This window comes from Camponotus vicinus, unplaced genomic scaffold, assembly GCF_025532165.1.
Source record: "Camponotus vicinus isolate PSW18456_S1 unplaced genomic scaffold, iyCamVici1.0 SCAF_11, whole genome shotgun sequence".
NCBI lineage: Eukaryota > Metazoa > Arthropoda > Insecta > Hymenoptera > Formicidae > Camponotus > Camponotus vicinus.
In genome coordinates, this window is record NW_028141947.1 from 16401857 (window position 1) to 16424897 (window position 23041).

Here is a 23041-nt window from a genome sequence, read left to right on the forward strand (position 1 = left end):
TAAATAATTCTTGCTTTTCCTCTTCAACTAATAATTTATATATATATGTCTATTTTAAAAATTCTTTTGTCAGAGTTGGTATTTTCTTCTATATACATTTTAATAAAAATATACATATTTTTAAAAGATGTTTTATTCTTTTGTGACCTTACGATAGATTGACTTTAAAATATGATTTCATAAACTTATTTGTAATATTCTATCTCCCATTATTCTATATTCGATAAGTAAAATCATCAAATGTGTAATACATTTAATCAGCGAAGTTTAAAAGTTCTGTTTTATTGAGTAAGCTCGATAAAAGCTACTGTTATATGCAATTACGTGAGAAAACAATTGCGTGCCTAAACCGGAAGCGTTAAATAATTAATGGATTTGCGCAAATTTGACCTCCTTTCGTAAGCGATTTCCCAATGCGGAATTCGTATGTTTATGCTATGACGTTAATCGGCACGATTAAGCGATAAGATTACATCGAGAAAGAATCGTTGAATATTGTATTATTTTTTTTCATAAAGATATAAAGTAACCGAAATTTGTGCTCGTGAGATTCTCACTCTCAAAAAACGAAATAGCTGTTTTCTCTTTTCACATACACACATAACTGCCTTTACAGTTTCTGTTTATTTATATTGAAATTAAAACAGATTACTAATGAATCAAAATGAATATTTCTGAAAAATATGTGTTAGAAAAATTCTAAACACTTGTAAAAGTAACATAATATTATTTATATTATATTTACTTACATCAAGATATTTTTTATATGTTTTTGCAAGTATGTAGATAATTTAATCGTTGCGTAAAAGAGAAGAACAGCTCGCAGAGTGCGAATATTCACGTGTTGATAAAAAGCTCTTGCTTGAATGCGTATGATAAAAACTGAAATTTTGTTTTCGGAGTGATAAAATGATTCTCATTTTACACTGTTTCCCGTTCAGATATTTTACATATCGAAATGCGTGTAATATCGCGAAATTTCTCCGACGTCTTGAAACACGAAATCACCTCGATAAACCTCGATAAATAAATTGCGCTTTCCGCTATGCAATGCCCGACACGCACTGTGTCAAGGCTTTACTAGACGTGCGTGTTCGATGCTAATAGACTCATACACTGATCGAGAGGACGAGAAAGATAGATAGATAGATAGATAGAGAAAGAGAGTCGCGAGAAAAAAGGAAATTACGAAAAAAAAATGTATATCAGTTTCTAGATATCACTCTGTAGCTGGATTTAATTTAGATTCTCATTTATTTTTTCTCGATTCTCGTGATACTTGGATTAATGATATTTTTCAAATATACATTCTAGATGGAAAATCAAATAAAGCGCGTATTCATTCATTTGCATTTTTGTTATCCACTTATTTACATATTGTCAATTATATTGTCTTTTATAATTATTATGTAAGAAAAATATATTATTATTAAAGTGTGTGGAAATCGTCCATGAGGATTGATAAAAATACAACGATTCTGGAACAGGCTACGAATACTGTTGCAGCGACCACTCGTCGCGGTTGTGCATTATTCACTTTCGTTTTACGGAGACTCGTAGCGATTCAACATCTGGGTCTAGGCGAACTCCCGTTGATGCGAGCGAGCGCGAAGGAACGATCGAACTCTCACTCTCTCTTTCTCTCTCTCCCTTTTTATTTCTCTCGGAACAAACGCGCGGGAGAAAAAGACGCGCAAACAGACAAACGCGGAAAAAGAGAAGGAGAAACGGTTACTGTTGGAGGAGCCGGTGCAACAACAAGCCGCATAATCTGCGACGTGTCTCCGAAGCGACCCAATTTACAAAGTTCCTTCCTACACATCGAATCGTGACAGTCTCTCTGTCTGTTCCAGCACAGGGTAATCTACTGGACTGAAGCACCTGCATTTTATGTTTAAAACTAGAAACATATACTAGTATGTGATAAAAAAAATTATTGAATGCTTGAGCGATGATTCACTTAATTGCATTAATTAATCACTTGTCACCATAACACGATTATTCTCTTTTATTTTAATTTTTTTTAGAAATTTATATTTTTCTTTTATATACATCTCTATACATTTCTTCGTATAGCACATTAAGGGATTTAATTTCTAGGACACGGAATATACTCGGACACTGTTCTGTTCTTCTCATCTTTCTCGCGCTCGCACGCGATTTCTGCGACTTGATATCGCTCGAACGGAAACAGCTCATTAGTTCTTTTCCGCTTTTGCTTTTCGCCCCAGTGCGCTTTCCCTCGGAAAATTTTCTTTCACCGGTCGATCTATCATTTATCGCGCGCCGCTTCGATCTACTCGTCTCTCTTTTCGTGAAGAGGCGAGATCTTTGTGAGCTTCTCCAAGAATGACACAGGTTAACTTGTCCGCGTTACATATCGGATTCACGCTAAAAACGAACACCCGCGACGAAATCGAGCAACGTTCTAATAATTAAAATCTGTGCATTAGAAATTTCATTAAGCTATCCTTTTTCTTATCCTTATTCAGCTATTCAAATAATTGACCATTTAAATTGTCAATTTAAAAATAAATTAACATAAATTTCTTAATTCAAGACAAAAATCTTAACATGAACGAGTAAAAATGAAAGACTTTTCGCGCGCGAATAAAATTCGCGAATCGTAGAGTCAAATCAATAATAAATTTCTTTCTCATTTAATATGACTCGAAATTCCTCGATAATTAACAGTGCATCGATGAGATTAAAATATCGCCTATTTTTCGCCAGGAATGGCGAAAATAAAATTTCTCGACGTGTTCTTAAGAATTGCTGCACGCAATATTTTTAATCCTACAAAAGGCTCTTTGATGAGTCTCATCGATTTTTTTTCCGATGGCCGTTGACGAAAATACGTCGGGACGGTCCCCCCCCGCGAATTCTCTATATCGGATGACGAGTTTTTTCTGCCCGAGGCTACGCAAACTCCTGTTGCACTTTTCATGAGCGACTGTCGTGGATTCGCCAAACACGGCGAGTCGCGCGTTTTCGCGGCGTCCTCGAAACGATTCTCCTTCCACGTGATTGCTGTCGCTAGATGATCGACGACAGTTCAACAGAGAAATTTTGCGGAATATAAAGATGCGCGAGAAACATTCGAGGGCGATAGAACAGCGTATTATTCCCGACTACAAGAGATTCTACCGGAAAAAGCAAGCGGTCGTTAAAGGTCAGCTAAAGTGTCATCGATGTTTGACGTCAATCGATAATGTTTGAATTATTATTATATAAAGGTAAAAAAAAAATACGTCAAATACATAAAAAAATATTCCACCTTGTATGCAACAAAATGTTTAATAAAAAAAAAGTCCTTAAAAATAATTTGCAGTAATTTTCCCTCATAAAATCATTTTTCTAAAAAACAAAACCTCAACAAATAATTTCCTAAAAAAATATTAAAAAATAAAATATCAAAACTAAAATATCAAAACTAAATATAAAATCATCGATAATGTTTGAATAATCGAAAATAATTATTATACATTTGAAAGGAAAAATTTATCGTTTGCAATATCACTAGTGAAATAAAATAAAACCGGTATACATAAATTTAATTATGCATTATATAAATTTTTTTATAAGACGGAGAAGGATATAATCGTTATTTATTTTTTCCTTTTTTAAGCAAACGTTGGAATGAGCGATGCATAGATAATGCGAAAAACGACATTTGATCGAACGATGATTCAATTAATCCAGCAACACAAAATTCAATGTATCTTTGTAATTGCTGGAACAAGAATTGCGCGTTAAACAGGCATTTAATTGCTTGAATTATTTAGCGACGTACTTGTTTACCGAGGCGCGCGCACGCTTATGCTAATATTATTTATTTCTAGGTGAAGGACGTGTTGTGCGTTTCACCGATGAATTAATCCTGCTATTAAACGCCACTCGCTACCGCGTTTCATTAATTCCGGTGACCGTAGAATTCTCGCGTATTTTATCACAATTTTTTCGTCGCGACCTCGTCGAATTCTCACGATTTATACCATCGAAATCATGCGATGAATAAATTTATCGAGAAATTCCAAGATTTTATACATATATGTAAAGTAGACGATAATTTTCCAAGACACGATATTGCGTCAATTCAAAGTCGCTACGCTGTAGCCTTTTGCATCCTACAGCTTCGCTAACTTTACATTATGTCGCAAAGATAATGTTATAAATACAATCCATTACGTATCAAGTCTCGCAAAAATCAGTTAATATAATTATCTTTCAAAAAAAATTATGTTATATCGAAACAATGTCGATAAGAGATAACGATCATTAAGAGATGCACAAACAAATGCAATCAGATACTTTTTTCCACGGGATATTCCAAGATAACAAAAATGGCTTAATGACTTTAATACATTAAAATGCGAGCAAACTTGGTTGGCGCAATTGCCACGCAAAGAATTGCAAAAGCATAGAATGCAAAGCATTCGTTAATAATGCATAACGGAACGAGAGTTCGCGGGAAACGAAATGAAAAAAAAATTGTCGAGCTTGCGCGATATAATGGAGCGTCATGTTTCAATTTCGTAGTCTGACCTCGTCAATTTCCAACAACGACCGATATTTCGCGGTTCTCGCTATTTGCAGAGACCGCGCGGTCCGATTTCGGTAAATACGTTATAGGTTTTCTTGTCGCGCGAGCTTCGCTGTCGCAGATTGGCTGCGCAGACGACTCGAAATTATCGGTTATTCTCGAAATAAGCACGATCGTTGCGAGAATATTTTGCACCAACCAACGACCAACGGCGCCAAATCGCGCGAGCGAATTACACCTTTTCAGACAATTATCGGATTTCGGGCGACGCTGTCTGATGACCTAATTTTTACGTCGCGAATACCATCATACACACACACACACACACACACACACACGTGTGCTTCTCACCGCGGGTCAGAAATAATTTTTACACACTGACGGAGCTTACGCGAGTCGCCGGATCGATCGCGGAAGAGGAGACGTCTTCTGTCTGCACAATCATTTATAATGTATGCGAGAGAACCGTCGAAATAACCGGAATCAAAATTATTCACGCGACCGCACGACAGGTGACGAAGTCTTCCGTCGCGATCGAAATAATAGCGACGTATAAAAGAAAAAAGGAGAAAAAAATGCCTCGTATTCCCAAAAATTACTCGTGATATTAACGACAATACGATCGCGGGTCGATCAAAAATTTCTATTCTTGTGCAAGAATTCAATACGATTATATTTCTGATGAAGCGGAAGAGTGGTTTGTCAAAATTTTCTCTTTTTCTAATTCCTTCGTTAAGATCATTTTTTTAAAATTCTTTTCTTCATTCTTTAACTTTATTATTTATGATACGCAAAAGATTGTTGCGCGCGCGCGAGAGAGTTTGATTGTAAATTCATGACCCGATTAATTTTTCACGTTTCCTCAACAAGTAACGGAGCGGCTCTAATGTTCAACTCGCGTTTTAATTCATCTAGCCCGTATCATCGCGTGGGAATTATTTCATCGTGCCACCGGAGCACTGTCGCTGAGAACGATGCAACGATAAAAATATATTTTCTGTAATCGAGATACAATCGTTCTTTTTCTTTCTCTTTCTTTCTTTCCCTCTCGTCAAGACTCCAGAGGTGTGTGCCTCTTGTAGCACGTGATGCGCGATCTCTCCCTCATGGGTTCTTCTATAATAAATTATTTTTCTCAATCTCAATCGTCCCGCGATTTCGCTTCTTCGATAACACTCGTCGAATCAATTTTGCTTCTATCGTTTCTCATTGTAACGCGAATACTAGCAAAGGATACCGTAAAGAAAGTCCTTGCAGATTAGCGAGAGATATTGCATTCTTCAGCGTAAGTGATTCTGTCACCTGATAGTACGAGATAAATTGATTTTTAAAATAATAAATTATAATTAATAATAATTTCAAAATTTGATAAATTTAAACGTTTGTCTAGTCCTGCAACGACAATCTCAATTGTATGAAATTAAATACAGCAATGGCCAATTAGCAATTTTGCGAAAATCGATATTCGACCTGGCTTGCGCCAGATCGCATTCCGTTCTACATATTTCGCTCGCGTTTCTCGATACAACAAATTTTTCACGTGACGTAAAACACTCGCGGTAGCTTTTCGAAGAGAGCACACACACACACGCACATCCGGGAAACAGAGTAACGATAAAAGTAAAAAGTTCGCGGAACACATCGCGTAAACGCGCATTTCCGCCGATTATGGAAAGCGGCTGCGAAAAAAGAAAAAGAGGAAAAAAAAGTGGAAAATTCTCCAAACCATCAACGGTGGGATCTAGATCGCGGGTGTGCATCCGCGGGCCCTCCCCTCCCCCCCTCCACCGCGACCCTTCAAGGGCGTGAACACACGGGATCCGACCATGACGGTGCCGTCGCCATGCAAGGTTGTTATTTAACTAACTACTTTGCTTTCGCGAGGGACGATGTAGAAACGCAAACAACGACGGATTCGTGACACGAAGCCAACTTCCTGCGGCCCGTCAGTTTCCCTCGTGTTTCTCATATCTCGACCAGAGGCTTTTCCTTCTTCTCGCGATACTTATCATTATACACCCGCATTTAATTAGAGGCGCTCGGCTGCCCGACTTTAGCGAGGAACGATGAAAAATGGAAAATCCGCCCGATTGCGATTGGCTTCGGGTTTCGTGCTCGTTCTTACAGCGGAATTGCATGAATAAAATGGAGCAAACGTTTCGAGTAATTTAAGATGTTAGAGACGTCCGTTTATACTCGCCAAGCTACAACTAAAAATTATCTACTTTGAAAATTATAGAGAAAATAAAAAAGATACAAATCCTATCACTAATGACATAAAAAATAAGATATCGATAATTATTGTAAAGGATGTAAACGAAATTACAATTCTAACGAGCCGTAAAGCAACGAGATATATCCTCCAGGACGTATTGTCAAGTTTAAGACGAATGATGATCATCGTATTAACGTCACTGGGACATCGTGAAAGGGAGAATAAACATCGCAGCGAGTCGCGATATACGATTTATCACGCAATTTATGGCGATGAGAAGAGATGACGATGTGTTGAATTCCAATACGCTGACAAAGAACAACGATAAGAAAATTGCGCGCAAAGAAATTTCGCGAGACGATCATCGCCGAAATATTCTACAGATTATTTTAAAGATGCGATAGCTCTCATGATTTTGCGAGCAAACTCGGACATGATGTTATATGTCATATATATGAAAAATGTACGATCGCGTCTGAACTCTATTATTTTTTTAGATTATTTTGAATCATATTTCACCGTCGTCGCGAAATGTCAGCGACGCTCGAAATATTTTAGAGAGATCTGAAATGTTATCGATAAATTTACAAAATCCATTAATCATTAAAAAAAAATAAATTTTCCATAGAATGTCTCTTGTATGTTAATTTGAAAAAACATATAGTCATTTCAGGTAAAATATTTAATTTCTTGTGTCTCAGATTCGTGATGATATTAATTATTGACGAATATTATAATTTTAACGTTGTTCTTGGGACTTATTGTTGTTTAAAACAATAGTGTTTTACATTCTAAATTTTGCTATACTAAATATGAAATAAATTAATATTTTTTATTAGATAGAGCTTTTTTTATTTACAGATAAAATTTTTTTTCAAATTATTAATTTATACATCAATCACATTGACACGCATAAATTTTCTCTACTTTATATCATAATTATTTTTATAAACAATCAGAGAAAAAATATCTTTTCATTTTTTAATATATCTATTGCATTCTTCAAACAGTCTGACATCATTTTTTATATTAAAGTCGAAAAGTTATCAATTTATTTATGAGAGAGAAAGACGCTACTTTACCATCGATAAAAATTATTGCCATGACAATTAATTATTCGTTTTTTCGAGGATGGTAAATCGCGTTTTTATGGTTGACATTGTTGTCATGTTTTTTAAACACGAGCAAGTTTCTTTATCTGTGCAGAATTACAAATGACATTGATTTATAGATGATGCGTTATATAAGTCAACGTTATCACGGAAAAGAGAGCACTTATCTTTGTGTCCACGCGATGGACCACATACAACGGTTGAATTTATTTGATTCCAACTTTCTCAATTCTTCATAATGATAAGTTTTATAACGACGTGCTTCTGACGAAAAAGAACATGTATAATCTTAGAAAAATGATATTAAAGATAGCAAGATTATTATGATGAAATAGTGGAATCAAATAAAAAATTTTTGAAAAAATAATTTAAGAAAGAGGAAAAGATAGAAAAGTCAAGTTTCATAATTTTACATTTATGATCATCCTAAAAATTATGTATAAAATATATGTCAATTTTAGAAATATATTCACTATAAATATTATAGAAATAGTAGTGTATTTAAACAAAAATTTTTTCTTGTCTTGAAAAAATCCTAATAAAATGCTGTATCAAAGAATTTAATGAACCTTGATTCAACCAATATATATTGATTGAAGGAAGAAATCTTTTAAATATCTGATTAAGCCTATCTAATGAACGAATTCAATTCTGCCTTTTCAGGAACAATTATGCAGAGAATATTTGGTAGGCCTTATTAGAATCATCTTTTTGTGAGCACTAACGAGAACACACACACACATTTATGTCATTTATCAAGAATAGTTGAGAGATACATATTTCGGAAAGTATACATCGCAAAACTTTTCGCAGAGAAATCAGGTGATCGATTACGCCTCTTTAGAAACTTTAGTCCATATTTTAAAAAAGTCACTTTTCGAATAGCGAACGCAGGTGTGATTTTACCTCTCGGCAGATAAAAAAAAGGAGAGCCGAAACGAGAACAGAGAGCACAATTAATGTTATAATTAATACAAGATAAGATGCGCGTTGTTATAACAAGATTACACATAAATACTTACTCACATCCAAACACACGTTTATCTCTCTAATCGAAAGTTGACACAATTTCGAATTTTTCCATACATCACTCGGTCATTAACGTTAAAATATGAATCGAACAATCGCTATTTCTATATTAAACTCTTGTGTATGTGTGTATCATGATTTACTGTTGCTGCATTGTATTATATTTTCTGAAAAATAATTTTTTTTTGTAAAATTTTAAAAGATTATTTGCAATTAATAATATAATTATATTTATAAAATTTCGTTAATCAAATTAGCCAAAAAGTGAAATATCTTTAGCTATTTATATCCTCGAAATCACGTGAAAAAATTATTAATGTCGAAAGATGTATCTCCGATATCTAACGATTTCATCCGATAGATCCTAAGCATTCTAATGTTAATGAAGAAGAACAGGAACACGCGACGAGGATTTGCATCCTGTTTCAATTGCATCGTGCAATCGATCCGTCCCACGTACGGAGGAATTACATTCCATTATATCGTTAGGACTTGGCATACCCGAGAAAAGACGTCATCAGACAATATTTAACAATACACGTGAATAGTCGGTTGATCGGGGAAACGAACGCAATCTGCGACATAATTATAATGAGCGCATCAACCCTCTATTACGTATACATATTTTTTTCTTACTTACTTTTCTTACGAAAACTTATAAAAAGAGATATCTCGAGTGATGTTTACAAAATATTACATCCTTCACAATTGTACATTAAGATAATTATCAGTCATTTCGAAGAAAATTTATTTAATTCTAGTAGAATTTAATTAATTAAATTTATTTTTCTTACATTAATCCTCGAAAGATCTCACAATACGTATATAAAAAAATATTTAACCGAGAATATAAAAGTATGTATTATATATATTGTAGAATATACGAGAGAGCAAAGAAATTAAATGCCTAATGAAAGGAAGAATATATATTATTTCACAAACTTGTATTGTTTCGACACAATTATCTCCCAAAATCACCTCGTCAACTTTTCTCGATACTTTGTTTTCGACGCAGAGCAAATCAATCAATTTGCTGTCTCGATAATCCACCTTGTTTTCAGTAATCACGGAGTAATACCAGTGGCATTCGCCCAACTCGAACAGGCGAGGAATTTCCTCGAGTGCGAGACTTCCTGCGCGTGTTCCTATTCCGATTCGATCTCGATTACACATTCGAAGACGAGGGGGAGGGAGGGAGGAGCGGAGGAGCCATCGATACGCGCTGGACGTGTACCTGTGTACCTGCATACGTTATACCAAGTGTGTTTCGCGTGTACACAAACGCAGTTCACATATGCGCGGAGACAGGGTTCCACAGGTTAGCCTCGGCCCACATTGGCATAACACTTTCACTGACGTAACACTTCACTCTAAACTGTTGCGTTGCCGTCGTACACGTATTTCTTCCTCTCTTCCTCCCTTCCCCTGCCCCACGATCGCCCCCGGCGAGCGGTGATACCGCGATATACGCGCGTGTACATCTCGTCATCCCACCGAATTTGCGAGCGAGACCTCTTTTATCTTCTTCTCTCTCTCTCTCTCTCTCTCTCTCTCCCGAAGGCGCACTTTTCGTCGCGTCTGCGAAACTCTCGTAACTTTGCAAAATTTCATATCTTTTTATACAGAAAGCGTCCCAGAGGGATGCCGAGGATAGAAACTCGTTTATAGCGTTGCTACAAAATGCCAAGAATCGCGCTCCCGCGAGAGAAGCTCGTAAATATTTTCGATTTTAATCAGTTTCGCAATCAAACATTCCCATGTGTTAACTGTCGCCGATAAAATCGATTTCAAGCGTGCCCATATTATCTCGTTAATGATGCAGCCAACACCGTGCGGACATTTCGACGAGATTAGCACAGAATGATGTCGTTACATCGACGCGATTGCGATATAGCCAACTCTCTTAACTTTTTTCTACCTGTTTTTCCTAGCCAATATAACGATACCAACGACAAGTTCAATATTATCTTTGTTTATTATAAAAATCTTGAATTTTTTTATTTCTTTAATAATTGATTTTGCGCATAAAATAATTAAATGATATCGTACGATCAATATTGACGACTCGCGGTTCAAAATAATACCAAAGGAATACGTAATGCATTCTTGCACGTGGCATGAGAGACGCATCTGCCGATCTGGGAAATCCTGATCATTAGCATATCGTGGACCCGGGCGAATCGGAAAGAAAAACCGCGAATGATCGGCGCATAAAGAACCGCCAGGATTTTCCCCAGGCACTACCGGGTCAACCGAATCGTCGCGTCGCGACGATCGATGCCGTTGTCGTCATTCGCGCGGATTAGTATCGACGATACTTATTGACTTTATCGTCGCGCAACATTCGCGCCGTCCGTTAAATCGAGAGAGAGAAGAGGAAAGATAATTCGCGGCGGTCATACACACCTGACCTACATTCCGCGACGGAGTCAATAATCGGTGAGGCCATTATACGGGGTGTACCAAAAGTCGCTAACGTCCGAAATTAATACTGGAGAACAAGAGTGCGCATAGTTTCGTTTCCATGTCCGAGACGTTGATAATCTTCCGATTATGCGTATTTGACTTTATGGAAAATCGTGATGGAAAATTGACAGATTTTTGCACAAACTGGGAATTACTGCAAATAAATAAATAAATACATAATGAATAAATAAATAATTCTATCTTTTTTTTCACTTTCAAACTTGGATTTTTTTGAGTTAATTGTATTCCTAGAAAATATCTAGAAAATAAATAAATAAATAAATAATGAATTAATAAATAATTCTACCCATTTTTTTTCATTTTCAAAGTTGGATTTTTTTAAATTAATTGTATGTTTAAAACATACCTAGAGAATTAATTATGTAAAAAGATACATAAATTTTCAAACATTACGATAGTTGGGGTTTTTGTGAGAACTTGCAAAATTTTGAAATTAATAATCTTCGATCTTCGACGAGAAAATTCGTGATTTCTGGGTTCACGCAATTTTTCATCTCAACGACTAGTGAATATTAATCGAGATAATAGACGAATAATTGCTATAGAGAAAGATAATTAGAGTTTTAAGACAGCGGAAGAGCGTGCTTATGAAAGCACCCGTAGTCGCTTCTGATCGCGATCTACGCATGAATCGATCGCTCGCACTAACCGTAACCCAATTTCGAGACACAACATGCGTATGCAACTTCTTCTGCGCGGTGACTCGTGTATAAGGAAATTCCCAATCTCGCATCGCGCGACTCTTGCGAAATTGTTTACCTGTCAACGCGTAGAAAAACCTCCGAGAATAAAAGGAGGCTCTTAAAGCGCCATCCACACGGTAGACTTTGCAATCTATTTGGTTTCTTAATTCGATTAAGAAATGTAGAAAATTTAGATACATTTCGCAAAGAGTTTAACATCAATTCGAATCGAATGTAAGGATAATCTCGACGATTCGTGTCGATTAAATCCCAAGATTCCAAGCTTCCGTTCCCGCCGCGGCTATTCGGGACTCGTCCACGAACAGGTGCGTGTGTCTTTCAAGTAAATATATGCGTCTGGGAAGAGAAGCGAGAAATTAGTCCTTGGGCATAACAAATTTCCTTCTCCCTCGTCCCCGCTTTCCGCTTCCTGCCCACTGCACTCTCTCCCTTGTGAAAAGCGAGCGTGCAACGACAAGGAGTCGGTGAGACCGCGTCGCGGAAATGCATTTTTACTGAGAAAACACCGGACAGAAGTCGGAACGACGACGAAGACGACGACTACTACTACTACTACAACTACGAAGCGCGATGTTCGTGGGAATTAAGGTTACCGTCTCGTCCTTCGTGACTTAATTATTAGCGAGGCGCACCGGCACGCATTGTCGACTGCACCGCGAGTCTTATTTTTAAAACGAAGAAAGAGGGAAGCAAGAGCCAGGCATGTATCGACACAATGGACGGGCCTTGGAGACTTCCGCGAGAGAGCCACCATCCACCTCAACTTTGCGCGATCTGATAAACGCGATGGGTTTTTCGCGTATCTTTCGCACGCGACGAGATCCACCCGACCGAAGAGAGGTATCTCTCCGCTCGTGCGATGATTAGACGGATATTTTGTCTCAATGAGACGAAATATCGATCATATCCGAGTAAGAAAAAAAAGTAAAAATAAAATGCGTTTTAATTTCTTAGGGAGAATTTATGTATATTTCTACAATGTAAGATTGATATATTTAATGGCAAATATTATATCAAATTTACAAATTGCTCTCAAGTACTAATAGTAATTATTTCGTTTTGATATTTTATTTTTTAGTGTTTAAAATTATTTTTTGAGATTTTATTTTTTTAGAAAAAATTTTTTGAGGGTTGATCACATCCGAGTAAGAATTTTTATTACTTTCGACACATTTTGTACACAACGGAAAAAAATATCTCGAGACGTAAATAGAAATCTATTGTATAATATTTGCGCTCAAATTTCGTTAAAATCGCGTTGATGCTAATCGATATATTTCGCGGATCGATGTATAATTTTTCTGTGCGAAAATTGAAAAAAATGAAGATACGTGCCTTCATTATCGCCTGCTCATTTCTTTGTAACACAAAGATAAGATTCGCGAAATTTTTTATTTACGTATTAAATAGAAGGAGAGTCGCGACGAGACGACAATGGGATGGAAATATTATTCTTATCGGTTGACTAACATTTCTTCCGATTATACGATTTAAACGTCTTTTGCATCCCCGATAAAAAATCTCGGAACACGTCTTACGAATCCGCAATTGCGATTCCGCATATTTGAGCAATAAATAAAACAGATAGACGTATCTCGACGAAAATATCATTCTCTTATCGGTACGATTAATAATTCGCATTTTTCATCAACTTCCGAAGTTTCTCGAGCTCGATTCTTGACGCGCCGTTTAACGTCGATTACGAGAATTTCTCGACCGCGCCGGAAGGGGTGGCCTTTGACAGCCGCCGAAAAAGGGGACTGCCGAGGAAGTCCACAGTGTAAACACAACCCCGGGCTTTCTAAAAAGCCCACGACGCATACGACTCCCTGAAAAAGCGATACCGCTGCACGTGTTCCCGTTAACTCCCCAATATTTTTTGTCAACCCCTTCTCAACGAGCCGAGGGTCCTCCCCGCACTTGTCCCCGCTCGTCAACGTCAACCCGAGACGAGATGTGGAAAGATCCAAACACCGGCGCCGATGTTTTCGTACGTGTCAAAAGACTGATCTTCATCCCCCCGGGGGTCGTTAATTTCACAAAAAGTTTTCCGAAACCGATTTTTAATTCTCTCTGTCTCCGCTCGACGAATAAATATAATTTAATCGCCACGCTTAAAATCTCTTTATTCTTCAATTTAAATTTTGTATCATGTGATATCGCATTTGTGTATGCGTTAAGCTTAAACCAACGTGGATAATCATACGTGGGTCAACGTTATACAGGTTACGAATCTTTTATGCGCTAATAATTGGAATGCTGTTTGTCCATCTCAAATGAGCCCCAATTTGAGTCTCGATATTTCGACGCAGGTAACATCCGTTGGCTCTCCGATATTACGTAATCACCGTTTGATCAACGGGACGATCGACGGAATTGCCTGTGTTAGATCAAAGGTATCAAAGAGAAATGTTATCTGTCGCAATCGCAACATGAGCAGCGCGAAAAAAATCATCTCTCGAAATAGCTTCGGTTTCCCTAGTAACAGAGCGCTGTGTTTGCGCAGACAGCGATCGATTTTCAACAGGTGGTTCACTCATCGGATTCACTCCTGCCCTGATAAGTGCTTCTCGAGCTCGTTAACTTGTAGAGATTCTATCGATTCGAACGATTTATCAGTTTATCTTTCCCTAATACTACTTATGTTTTTTACGCTAAATTACAATGATATCACAAGTAGAAGAGAAAAACATAATTACAAAATATAACGATGGTTTTTCTCGCTTATCTCTTATCTCGCCGCGATTAAGTGAAATGAGACAGAGAAAATACAAAGTTTTATAATTGAATACTTTATCGAAATCCGTTAAGATATAAAATATATATTAGTTCTCTCTAAACGATATTAGTTTGAATTTATCGAAAAAATCAAGATGAGAAGATAGAGATAGTGTCAAGGAGGGAGAGGGGATAGATAAAGATCGCCATTCGAGGCGCGGAGCGCCTGTTTACATCCGCGTGCGAATTCGCCTTAAGGAAGGATACATACAGGTAATGCCGACGCACACTTGGCAAGGAGGGCCCTGACCTGATTGCAGAAAATGTCAACACTCTCGTTACACGCGGCTCCGCACCATCACCGATACACACACGCACGTACGCACGCACGCGAGTGCGTACGCGCCGCGCGGGCTCTCTCAAAGTGGCCATCTTGAATTCACTTTCAAACGATACGGACAAAGGGAGAGGGGAGGGGCGGGGGGAAGAGAGAGAGAAAGATTCGCACAAGTGCGCCTTGTGGCACCGACGCGGCGTGTGGCAATACGAGGAAGCCGATTACCCAACCGGCCCGGGGTCCCTCCAAGTCGACTCGTTACACGCGATTCCGTGTAACGCAGTTGCGTGTCTCGCGAATCTAAAGAAGCGTGTGTAATTTTTAGGAAGGAAAAATTACAAGTTTGAGTAATTGAAAAACTTTTCCTCCGCATCTCTCTGTCTCTTCTTTTTCGATGATGAGCTAAAAATATCTAGAAGAATATGATTCTATTTTTATTCTATTTTTATTTTTTATATATTTATTATACAAAAATATTATATAAATATTATATAAATATTTATTTATTATATAAATATTATATAAATATTTATTTATTATATAAATATTATCAGTACATCGCGATGATATGTACTCTTGACCCGTTCCTCAAAAATATTTACGTCGCCGGATATTTTTTTTTAAAAAGATATTAATAGTTTCCGAAAAGAGCGTATCGATAATCGAGTAAAGAAAATTTTGTACTTGCAAAAATACGCATCTGACCCGGAATGATATGTTCCTATCAAAACATTACATTTTTACTTAAATAAATGTCGCACATATCACCTTTTATTCGATACTGTCATCGAGATAAATCGGAATAAATTATAATATCGTAGAGTTGCAGGATGAGAGACTTCCTTTGGTAAAAGTTGGCAAGAAAGTTGCAGTATCGCTCTGACGAATTCCAGCAAAAGTGTGGCAAGTGCAACGTCGCGTGGGATTTGCCGGAGCACGCAACCGGCATCTCGAGCAAAGTAAAGCCCCGACGAGCGAAACCCAGAAAAGCGTAAAAGGTCGCGCGGAAAGTGGAATCGCTCGAAAACGAGTTATCGGCTCGATCAGGAGGGCGTTTAAAGAGTTAAAGCACCGCGAGCAATTAGCATAGAATTACTCGGACCCACTAGTCCCTCGGATTCGCGATTAATCTTCACCCCGTCCGTTCCCACGCGATTACTTAACACGTGATACCGGGGGAGTACATTAAACAATTCCTGTTGATGTATATGTATTTTACGCTCGTTAAAAGAAAGAGCGTATTATGATTACCTTAAACACGTCAAGTGGTAAAAAGTATTTTAGATCGTTCGCGAGGATCTAAGATACTTTAAATATTTCTTTAAATATTCTGTATATATTTCTTTAAATATTCTATATACATTTCTTTAAATATTCTGTATATATTTCAAAAATTCTTAAAAAGAACGAGGTGAAAGATGGAGACAATTTGGAGACAATCTAGAAGAGACGCTATAGAAATATAGCATCTCTTCTCCTTATTTAATAAAACGTGGCGCTTTTATGCGGATGCATTATTCACGCTAATGCTCAGCCACGTTAATTGAAACATTCATCGGAATTCTTCGGAATTCACGTAGCACGGGCAAGACGTGTGTTCGACATCGATTGAATACAATCGTTAATTTAAAGATCGCGCGAACGAGTATAATCGATCGCGAATTCTCGATGCGACGCGATATCGTCGCGCTCGTTTCGCTCGAGCGAGGAAGCGGAGAAAGTTGGTTCTCGCGCGGATCTCGAGTCTATTTCCGTGGGGCCCCAACCGAGCGCGGTAGCAGACGGAACGAGGGGGAAGCGAGGGCAGGGGGGGGGGGCGGACGGTCGGAGAGAATTTATGTGTTTGGGGAGGGTCAAGGGAACGAGGGTAGCGACAAGTGCAGCGAACGGGCGGAGGACAGCTGGATGCAACGGGTGAAGGGAAACCGAGACCGGGGGATGCGGAGAGGAGAGGACGAGGGGGAGGAAGAGGGGGATGGATGCACTTGCGCGTCCCGCGCGCGTTATCGAGAGAGACGAATTCCATTCCCCGGATCGTTTCCGACGCGAGGACGCGACGAGGGCCGTTTCGGGAGCGGGAATCCACGGTATCCCCGGATTCGAGAAGGCTACGGAGTGCCGCTCAGAATCCCGACGGATTCCCCAACGGCGGGTGTGTAGAATCCGCCAGGCGATAGAATCCCGGGGATTCGGGACTTATACCGCGTGGCGTTCGCGCAAACGCTAAGCTCCGTAGATCTCAAGATTCTCCTTCTGCCAGAATCTACCGGAGATCTCGAGACGCACATCGCGGGACAAAATCGAAAATTTTGCGAGAGACGACGTAAAATTTATCGAATCTACACGCACAATTTAAAATTAAATCCGGGGATCAAATATTTTTTCAAAATTTCGAAATAAATCCGAGATACATATTGAATCTTTATAAAACGCGAGATCTCCGTTGTTGATAAAATCGAGGCTACGACATCTCGTTACCGCGAGTACCTGACGGACTTCAAACTTTGTCGTTCCGCATCGATCGCGAACAAATCGCGAAAGTTGCGAAAGAAATGTGCATGCTGCACCATAGTTGCTCCAGTAACGGAACGAGTCGAAAGTGAATTATATAGTTGCTCGCGTTCCGACGTTTAATGCGCGAGAGATTACTTTCTTTTGTCCTACTTTTGTTTTGTCGCGAGTGCGCTCGCGTCCGTCCATCTCCTCGCCGTTTCCAAAGGGATGTCACCCGGCAATATTGCGGTTATATCGCAGCAATATTGTTGCAATGTAACAACAATGGTCTGTGCCGTATGGGCATTTTCCCGAGAAAGAAAGAGCGGCACCGAAATGCTAGTAAATCGACGCGTCTTCGCGTGAAAATCTCCATCCGTCCGTCCGCTCGATCGAGCGTGTAATAAGCGCGTCCCGCGTGAAAATCCGCTTTTTTTTTTGCGCGCGTTACGCACCGGGTAGCCGGTGAAAGTGATGCTAGCGCCAGAAAATTAGCGTGTACGCATTATGCGCTCGCTTTCCTCGCTCAACGAGTTCACTAGGTATCGCGATCGAAATCCGCCGGATAGCACGGGACCTTTTTTCATCAATTAATCCCAATTAATCTCTCCGCTTTCGCGCGTCCCGATTACCAGTCAATTTTCACGTAAGAAGCTTAGAATCAACATGCCTGTACGTTAAACGCAGATTGTCGATACTTTAATAGAGGTAGAAATTTAGTTTCGCATCTTGCATGATTCGCGGATGTCTCCTCGCATTTTTGAATTTTTTCGCATAATGTCTTTCGATCTTTCGCGAAATAGTAACATTGATATTTTCGAATCGAAAATCCACTTTTATCATAATTTTTCATCGAATAAGAGGATGATTCAAATCGATAATTCTCGAGTAAAAAGTTCTCAAATTCCGATTGTGCCTTAGATTATATAATTTTACTTCGGCTTTTTATGAAAGATCGTTCTACGAGAAACAAATGATGATAAAGTACAATTTTGTTTTCGCGAAAAAAAAAAAATTATTTCAGGATGAAAAACAATGTTGCCGCGTCGTTGCGCACTTTATATTGCAATTTAATATTTAATATCTAATGCAACATTATAGGGTGCGCGCAAAGCAGATTTCGAGCTAAATTTGTAATAGTTTTGTTAGAAAGTTTCGTTTCTCACTTTCCAACCGCTTTCTAAAAATGTGAAAAGAACAACGATGAGCACCCACTTCAATTCGTGTTCTAACGGCTCGTAATTACTCGTCGCGGGCTGCGGTCAGGACGAAATTGCAACGCGATGATACTCTGCCTCGTCGAAAAGCCCGCGTCGAAGAGATTCGAACAGCGAGAAATTCGACGCGAATCGTCCAGGTGCAAAACGATTCTGCGCCAAAATTTCTAAACAACAAAGACCGCAGATATTTCGATATCGAGTATCTTATTTTTAATATTTACATGCAATGAACGTTACTACGTGTCATCTTTTTTATTTACATCCCTCCAAGTTTTAGAAATCTTTAAATTAAATTTTTACCACGCGAGATTTAGCATTATTTTGCAAAACGATTCTGCGCCAAAATTTCTAAACACAGAAAAAACCAGATATTTCGATATCGAGTATCTTATTTTTAATATTTACATGCAATGAACGTTACTACGTGTCATTATTTTTTATTTACATCCCTCCAAGTTCTAGAAATCTTTAAATTAAATTTTTACCACGCGAGATTTAGCATTATTTTGCAAAACGATTTTGCGTCAAAATTTCTAAATAACAAAGACCGCAGATATTTCTATATCGAGTATCTTATTTTTAATATTTACATGCAATGGACGTTACTACATGTCATCTTTTTTATTTACATCCCTCCAAGTTTTAGAAATCTTTAAATTAAATTTTTACCACGCAAGATTTAGCATTATTTTGCAAAACGATTCTACGCCAAAATTTCTAAACACAGAAAAAACCGCAGATATTTCGATATCGAGTATCTTATTTTCAATATTTATATGCAATGGATGTTACTACATGTCGTCATTTTTTATTTACATCTCTCCAAGTTCTAGAAATCTTTAACTTAAATTTTTACCACGCGAGATTTTGCAAAACGATTCTGCGCCAAAATTTCTGAACAACAGAGATCGTAAATATTTCAATATCGAGTATCTCGTTTTCAATATTTATATGCAATGGACATCATTTACATCATGTTACATCATTTTTATTTACGTTCCTCCAAGTTTTAGAAATCTTTAAATTTATCACGCAAGATTCAGCATTTATTTTTTATTTGAAATCTTTATTATATTTATTATTTATAAGCAGAAATCAGATTCTTACAGAGTGAATCTAAAATTAATAAAATCTACGATCTACCTATTCAATTCTTCCTCTGTATCTCGGATTTATGTAATTTTATTTATTTAGTTTATTTATTAATCTTATCATTTTTAGAAGTACACGAAGAAATTCGTTCGATATATCAATATTGCGTTTATTTTCCAATGATGACGTCCATAAAAATGATGTTTTTTAAAAGATAATTTACTCAACATGTTAAAACAATGAAAACTTCCTCGACTTTCCATCAATTATTCTTTTATCTGCTTTAAACTTCAGATGTCTTCTAAAAGATATCTGGACGGATTTAATCACATTCGTTAAAGTATCCAATAATTAAAGCGTTCAATTATATTAAAAAGCTACATTTTGCAACAATAATATTGTAAAATTAATCTCGTTACCTTGCTTGAAAATTCGACATCCGCGAATCGGAGTCCACCGACGAGAGGTTAAGTATCCTTGAAGGATATCACATCTCGAAGAGTATTCGTATGCGATGGGATACGCAAATTCCAGATCCACAGGCGATTAAGTTCGATATCCGCGAGGATGCGACACTTTTCCGTTTCCACGTCGAGCATCAAAATCGCGAAACGAGGACGAAACCGCGTTTGCGCGCCATTATGACACGACTGTAAATTGTACGAATTGGGCCATCGCACACCATTCGCGCTCGTTCTTTTTTTTTCTCGAGTCACTGCACGCGAGAACACGCGCGCGTAAATATTATTATCGCTAACGCGGATATAGACGCGCGTTTCGCGGGACCTTGGCCGGTTTCCCCCCTCAAATCGCGAACGATTTGAATTTCCGGTACACGAGTGACGTGTGAAGCGATCTGCCCGACCGAAACAGCAAACAACTTCTCGAAGGTAGAGGATTGTATCTGTTATCGGTAAAGAAGAAATTCGCAGAGGCATTTTACCTACCGCAAAACTACTGTCGGTAAAGTAGAAGACTCGCGTTATCGACCTATTTTTTCTGCCATATCGACGTATGTTAAAGAGGGAGGCGAATCAGTAGGCGATCTTACCTTTACTCGGCTCTGGTTGAATGTTCTCCGTCTTGATTTCCGCCCTCGAAGCGTAAGGGATGGACGTCGGAGACGTTTGCGTCGACGGGGCTGCCAATTTTTCTGTACAGCAACGTCAAAGTCCGATTAGCACATATGTTGTAGAAAAAAACATAAATATAATGCCATATAAATTCAATTTACCCGCTAGCGACGTCAAGGCCGATTCGCACATGTCGTATAAATAAAAAAAAATAAATAAAAAAAACCAAATATAACGCCATATAAACCCAATTTACCCGCTAATAAAGGATTCAAGGCGGCGATGTTGTGCCTCTGTCGCCTGTAGGAGGAAGGGGTCGTGGTGGAGGTGGGTTGGCTGGCCTCCGCCTCGAGTTCCCGCAGGAAATCCAGGGGATCGAACAGTTCCTCCCCTGTGACCCCGGACATACCCGCGCCTTCCTCCGCCGGCACATTCGGAGCCGCCGGCGTTCCTACCAGAGCACTCAACTCCATCGGCGAAAATTCTACCGATTGGCCCGTGTTGCTCTGCTGAAAGCATACGGAGAGTTCAAGAATAATGAAAAGAAAAAATATATCTCGATTAATATCTCCTTTTCTCTCTTAACTCTTTGAAATTTAAAATAATAAATACTTTCTTGCGATATAAAAATGATGTATATCTAAAGTTCCCAAGATATGTGCATTATATATCCACAATTTAAATACAGTTCTTGTAAACACACATTTTCTCTTAACAAATTTAAAAATTGAGGAGCTTAAGATTTTTTTATTTAATAAATTAAGATTTTTTTTCTCAAGAGAGAGAAAGGAGGAGAGATTGTATAATATAAAGGCAAATTAAGCTAGAGTTACCTGAAGGCACTGGGTCAGATCCATTTTTCCGTCATTGTCAGAGTACCAGAACAGCTCGTCGTCTATGAAAGGCATGTTTGATTCCTCCTTGGGTACGAGGGTGGAGGTCAATGTAGGCGTTTGCGATACGGGGACCGGCATCGGGACCCGGCGGCGGGGCCACTTTAGCCACCCCCGCGCCTTCTAACATCTAAAACCACCTCTCCGGGACTCCTCTCCTTTCGCTTTAAGCCGCGCCCGGACGACTCTTCCTTTTTCCTTCACGCGTTGTCGTTTGCCTGGAAATGGAATAAAATGTGTTAGATTCTCGAAAGAGAAAAGAACGCGCATAATTATAACACTCCTTCAAGTTTAAACAAGCAGAATAAATATTTCGTTGCGATATAAAATGATACGCATCTAAAGTTCCCAAAAAGCGTGTGTTACATGTCCATAATAATTCAGATACATGTCTTACGGGCACACATTTTCTCTTGATAAATTAAGATTTTTTTTTTCAGTAAAACAACTAATTAGTCGCGAAACCGAGATCTCGTAATGACTTCCGGTACATCGGGCGTTCGTACTTTCATTTGGAATCTAATTTAAACTTGACTGAAAAAAAAACGTAACTCGATGATAATGTTACTTTCTCTTAACACCTGTGTATACCCGCATAAAGTTATACAAGACGTAATATGTAGAAAGATAGAAGAGAAATGCAAGAATCTCCCATATTGCAGATCCGTAATCACGCTATGCATCGGGGTGTGATAACATTAAAAAAAAAAAGAAATTCCAACATCTTTATAAAGCAAGAGGTAGTTTCTCAAAATCAAAAGTTTGACAAAAGACTTAGGCCCATGGGCGATATTTAATATAATCAAGAAATCAAGAAATATAAATAATCAGGAATTAAAAAAACGACAGATCTGACAAGAAATATTAAGGCAAAAAATCATTTTTTTTTATAAAAGTTCCGGTTTGTGAGAAAGACTTGATTCCTGGGAGGGGGGGGGAGGAAGGGGGCAGCTGTTCATCGATGCGAGCAGCGGATGATGATTCGTAGCTAATTCGCATAATGCCAGCAGAAAGAGAGAGAGGGAGGCGGGGGAAGGGAAGAGGAGGAGTGCGGGCAATTTCCATGAAAGTGAAAACACCGAGAGCGAACTTTCTTTCTGGCTTCTGTTTCACTTCCTGTGCGCG

At 38.3% G+C, this 23041-nt stretch overlaps 1 protein-coding gene across 6 annotated transcripts in view; it reads right to left on the reverse strand.

The window, feature by feature from the left end:
* Positions 1 to 23041, reverse strand: part of Eip74ef (Ecdysone-induced protein E74) — a 178843-nt gene that overhangs the window by 99617 nt on the left and 56185 nt on the right. For 5 of the 6 annotated variants that reach the window (XM_083082318.1, XM_083082315.1, XM_083082312.1 and 2 more), the window contains exons 2-4: positions 21857 to 22134; positions 21280 to 21532; positions 21002 to 21103 (exon numbers count right to left, since the gene is read on the reverse strand). In XM_083082318.1, coding sequence (XP_082938444.1) covers positions 21002 to 21103; positions 21280 to 21532; positions 21857 to 21997 — 496 coding nt within the window. In that variant the 5' untranslated portion in view covers positions 21998 to 22134. The remainder of the gene's footprint in view (positions 1 to 21001; positions 21104 to 21279; positions 21533 to 21856; positions 22135 to 23041) is intronic. The other variant, XM_083082316.1, reaches the window with a different exon arrangement.